The 5,711-nt window shown below is 33.8% G+C and overlaps 1 protein-coding gene across 1 annotated transcript in view; it reads right to left on the reverse strand.

Annotated features, from left to right (window-relative positions):
* LOC110025492 (E3 ubiquitin-protein ligase Hakai) overlaps positions 1-5,425 on the reverse strand; it is a 39,795-nt gene extending 34,370 nt beyond the window's left edge. Inside the window, 2 exon segments of the mRNA XM_020726000.1 lie at positions 5,052-5,184; positions 5,186-5,425. Coding sequence (XP_020581659.1) covers positions 5,052-5,184; positions 5,186-5,310 — 258 coding nt within the window. The 5' untranslated portion in view covers positions 5,311-5,425.
* Between the last annotated feature and the right edge of the window lie 286 nt (positions 5,426-5,711).

Raw genomic sequence — 5,711 nt, forward strand, 5'->3', positions numbered from 1 at the left:
AAAGTAACTCACCCACCTATGTTGAATATTTTTTTCTAAGAAAAGTACTTTTTGATTTTCATCTTTAATACACTTTACTTGAGTTAAATCTTTACTTTTCTTTTCTCTTTGTTTGGCTAGTTTATACATATATTTTTCACCCTCCTTAGTATCTAATCTATTATAAAGATCATTAAAAGCAGAATTTTTAGCGTCACAAATTGTTCTATTAGACTCCCTGCGGGCCGTTTGATATTTTCTCTAGTTCTCTAAGCTTTTACATTTAAATCAATTTTTATAACATAACTTCTTATATTTTATCTTTTCTTGCACATTATTATTCCACCACCAACTATTTTTATTTGTAAATATTTTTCCCTTTGATTCTCCAAGAACATCTTTTGCTACATGTTTAATAGCGTTTGTTACTTTATCCCACATCACATTTGATTTTTCATGAATATCCCAAATTTTGAAAACTTGAATTTTACTCATAAAATTAATTTTATTTGTATCTTTTAAGTTTCTCCATCTAATTCTGCAATGATGAGTCCTAGTATTTTTTATTTTACAACTCTTAATCTTAAAATCTAAAATTAATAAACAAGGTTGGGTATTTAAATTTTCACTTGGAATGACTTTACAAACTTTACAATCACGACGATCACCTCTTCTCATAAGAAAATAATCAATTTGTGTTTTATTAGATCCACTCTTATAAGTAATAAGATGTTCATCCCTTTTCTTGAATAAAATATTAGTAAAAACAAAATCAAACGCTAAAGCAAAATCTAAAACTTCTACCTCGAGCACACGCAATGGAGCCGTAGACAGTCAAGTGAAATCCAATCCACGAAATAATTTGATCTATGGACAGCATCGTTGTGGTAAAGGTCGTAATGCTAGAGGGATCATTACCGCAGGGCATAGAGGGGGAGGTCATAAGCGTCTATACCGTAAAATCGACTTTCGACGGAATGAAAAAGAGATATCTGGTAGAATCGTAACCATAGAATATGACCCTAATCGAAATGCATACATTTGTCTCATACACTATGGGGATGGTGAGAAGAGATATATTTTACATCCCAGAGGGGCTATAATTGGAGATACCATTGTTTCTGGTACAGAAGTTCCTATATCAATGGGAAATGCCCTACCTTTGAGTGCGGTTTGAACTATTGATTTACGTAATTGGAAGTAACCAATTAGGTTTACGACGAAACCTAGAAATCGATCACTGATCCAATTGGAGTACCTCTACGGGATAGACCTCAACAGAAAACTGTTGAGTAACGGCAGCAAGTGATTGAGTTCAGTAGTTCCTCATAGAAAATTATTGACTCTAGAGATATGGTAATATGGAGAAGACAAAATTGTTTGAAGCGCGCACAGAACCGGAAGCGCCCCTTGTTTCAAAGAGAGGAGGACGGGTTATTCACATTTCATTTGATGGTCAGAGGCGAATTGAAAGTTAAGCAGTGGTAATTAGAAAGACCCTCCGGGGAAAAATAGAGATGTCTCCTACGTTACCCGTAATATGTGGAAGTATCGACGTAATTTCATAGAGTCATCCGGTCTGAATGCTACATGAAGAACATAAGCCAGATGACGGAACGGGGAGACCTAGGATGTAGAAGATCATAACATGAGTGATTCGGCAGATTTGGATTCCTATATATCCACTCACGTGGTACTTCATCATACGATTCATATAAGATCCATCTGTCAACTTATGAGATTCTAATTACCACTGCTTAACTGATGATTATACGGAAAAAAAATATACAAACATATTCAAGCATTGTTTCAAAAATTTTAATAATACAAAAAAAAAGGGAAGGAAAAAAAATTAGGTTCAAATAACAATTCTTCCCTTAGACTCTCTTCTACTTTTTCTCCTTTTTTTCTCCTTGGTCTTTTTGAAGTGCTCTATCACTCTCATACACAATCTTTTCACTCCACAAGTACACTCACATCACTCTCAAAAAGTCTCCCCTCAAGTCCTTAGCCTTAGACCCCCCTGGTTGCTAATTCGAAAACTCATCAATGACTGCTTAATTAAACCCCCTAAACCAACTCAAAATGACTTTAAAACTAAACTAGTTCAAGTTGTAGTGCGCCAGCTCTAACTCTATAGCACCTCAGCACTATGCTCTCTAATTTATGAATTGGATGCAACAAAACAACATTTTGATCAAACATTTTAACATTGTCTTCTTTATTTCTAGATTGGGTGTGTTGTGTTGTGGTGTTGCGAAGTATAGCGCCATAATATTGCAGAGTGTAGCGCATAGACGTGTACTCTCTGTTAATTATGGATTTTCAATTCTATAGGGTAGTACGTTGATGTTGCAAAATATAGTGCCTCGGCATTGCAAATCTAAATTTGGAATTTGCTTTTTTTTTTTTGTTGTTGTATCATCATGTCCTTAAATTTTAGTTCATCACTGTTCTATTTGCAGCATTATTTTTGTCCCTTCACCTATATATGCAAATTTATAAAAAAAAATGTTATAGAATTCATTCATTTTTACTTGAAAAAATTTAAATTAATAGGATATTAACAAATAAAACCCTCTAATTATTTTTTTTCTATGTTATTACCTTTAAATGAAAGATCGAAATAATTAATGTTGACTACGACATTAGAATAACTCAATGACCTAACTGATAATTTGTTCATAAAAGTTTGATTGTCCATCAAACTAGATGAAGAAATAAGCATTATGTATGTGTTAAAATTATCATAAGAATATTTTTATATATGTGCTAAAATTTCATTCAAATTAAATGCTTCTATAATGAGAATAATTCATATATCCCACTATCCAAACCATCTATTATAGAATTATTTTTGTATGTCTTATGCATGATTAGATTATCATTGAATTTCACAAAATTTAACATTATACTATATGCACTTAGTTCAAATAAATGTTACACAATCTATTATCCCTGAGAGAACTATATTAGTGGAATGGCATATTCTTGGATTTCCACTTAGGAATTCACATAAAATGCTTGTAGAATGATGGTTCCAGCACTTCTTGTAGCATTGTACATTGCCAACATATTTTTCAGGTAAAAAAAAAAGAATAATTACCAAATTTATAATTATTAGAGTCTAGTGACTAACCTGTTTTAAAAACAAATGGATGAATTATTATGAACTCCTAAATTCAAAAAACTGATTCTTTATTTGGTAATGCACTAATAACATTAGCATATGTGTGTAGGCCTTCGTGAGTCATCACAAAAGAGTATTGGTTAACAAAAATATTAACACATAAATCTTGGAAGGCGGCTAAAAAGTATAAAATGAGAGATCAAGTGTGAGATATATGGGAATATCTTCAAATGGATGATAATAGTCTATATAGCTTTACAAAGTTGGTTGAAAAATATATGCAACACAAATAACTAACAATGATAAATCTTTTAACCCCAAAATGCAACCTAAAACCCACCTCCCACTCCTGAAATGGTTAAATTTATAGGGTTGTTCGTTCGTAAGTAGGATGCATTTATTGCATTTCATTTACATGCATTTTTTTTTTTTTTTTTTTTTTTGAGTTTTTTTGGTCTGAAGTAAAGAAAAAAATACATCGTAAGAGTTTGTGGTATGGTAATATATCAAAAGAGCATTTATTGTATTCTCACTTAATTTGTGCAAACTCCAGATACCATGTGTGTGCTTCTCTCTTGTGTTTCAGCTCCCCAAACCCCTACAACTCCAATGTAGAACTATCAAATCATTAACTCATAATCATCATTAACCCTCATCGTAGCCTTAAGGCCTTTATAGATTCTAAAAGGGATACCAAGTGCAACCATGAAAGTGTGGTAGAACATGAAAGGATGAGAGACAATATTTTGACAGTGCATTTTGACAACTAGAATGATCAGCAATAAATATTTGAGAGCAAGTAGTAAACCTGCAATAGTTTGCAGCATTAAACAAGTGATTATAAAAACCAACAAGGATCCATAATATTAGACATATAACCAACTTAAGTATCACAAATGTTGGGTTCCTTAACGTAGAAAGAGTGAGGAGGTAATCTTAGCACTGCATTTCGGTGATGTGCTAAACTCTATAATTTACATGCAAGCAAAAAAAAAAATCCCTTGAATTAATTTTACAGGCAATCATATAATTCAGAGTACTTAGAATATATCTCTTCTACTTTACTCTTTATTTTGAAAATAAATGAATTTGAAATTCGTGCAACCAAATAGTCTGTAAGCTCTCATGACAGCAATGGAGAGGCAAAAACAGTGCATTTTAAAGCAACCACAACATGAAGCAAGGTAACCAAAGTCTCAAACAGTAACACAAAGAAAGGTTTTGTGAAAACAGCATAACTTCAAGAAGCATAAATGGGTCCTATCTCCTCCAATAATTACTTGGCCTAAATAGCATCTAGAATTCAATAATCACTAGAAAAATATCAAATCTCTCCAAATGCTCCAAATACTGTTAAGAATCCAATCAACAATTCAATCTGCCTAAGAGAAACCACTAACTGAATCCAATAAGACTAACATCATTAGAGGAGTTACTAGCAACGCCAAATCTTCCAACCCCAACTAAAACTCAAACCCCATTCGTCCTAAAAAATAATAAATAATATATTTAGTGGGGATTTCCATACGTACCGCTGAATTCTTATGTACTGACATAAGAAACTAATTAAAGAGAATAAAGATATAAGAAAGCATCTCGTTCAAGCAATAGAGAGGCAAAAAATTACTTTTTTTTACAAGAAAAAGATACTCGTAGTGGTTTTGTGCACAGAGAGGTTCTTACGAGGAGGCCATAATTGGAGATTGAGAAGTCCCACCAACAAAACAATCAATTCTCTCCATACAAACCAAATAAAATCATGCCGTCAATCAAAAATTTAGGATCACTCAAGCTAATCATTAACTAAAATCCAATAAACCTAACCTCAACACATAAATTTCTAACAACAGAATCATCAAAACCCAGCATAAGACCCCAGACCAATCTCACTGTCCTGAAATCGACACGGACAAGAGGGTTTTATGCGAAAGAGGGTTCTTACAAGGCGGCCATATATGGCAATTGGGAAATCGCAGCGGACGCAGAAGTGAATCCTGTCTCCAAGTTGACGGCGCGATCGGCGGCCCATGTTGCGGCCAGAGGAAGCAAAAGCGACGGTAAATACACCGACGCTCAGGAAGATCGGCGATCACAAGGTGCTCCGGACACGCCACCGTCACCGTCTCCAGTAGCGGTGCGGGTCTCGCCGGACCTCCACCACCGTCCGACGTAGGACCTTTGCTCAGCCGGATCTGAAGCATGTTTTTCTCTGCAATTTCTTGTTCCTGTGCGCAGCTATTGTCGATGGCTATGGCTCGATTCCTGGCTGTGGCTGCTAACCATCCCAATTTTGCATTGGAAGATTTGCTTACATATACCATAAATTTGATAATAGTTACTCATCCAGCACCAAAAAATTGATATTTATTAGTGATAGGCATGCAACTCAATTTTTAACCTTACATCTCCACTATTATTATGGGAATTCTTTTGATTTTGTTTTATTTTTTACATTGCCACCATAAGTTTATTTGGGAACTGTTTTATTGACATTTTTAAAAAATTATGGGGTAGAATATTATTTTTTTCAACTTGAGCTGTTAAAGTATAGTGGCTAAAATAAAATAAATTTGTAATAGTCATCGTTATTTTTTGAAAAACA

This window comes from Phalaenopsis equestris, unplaced genomic scaffold (assembly GCF_001263595.1).
Source record: "Phalaenopsis equestris unplaced genomic scaffold, ASM126359v1 Scaffold000301, whole genome shotgun sequence".
Taxonomy (NCBI): domain Eukaryota; kingdom Viridiplantae; phylum Streptophyta; class Magnoliopsida; order Asparagales; family Orchidaceae; genus Phalaenopsis; species Phalaenopsis equestris.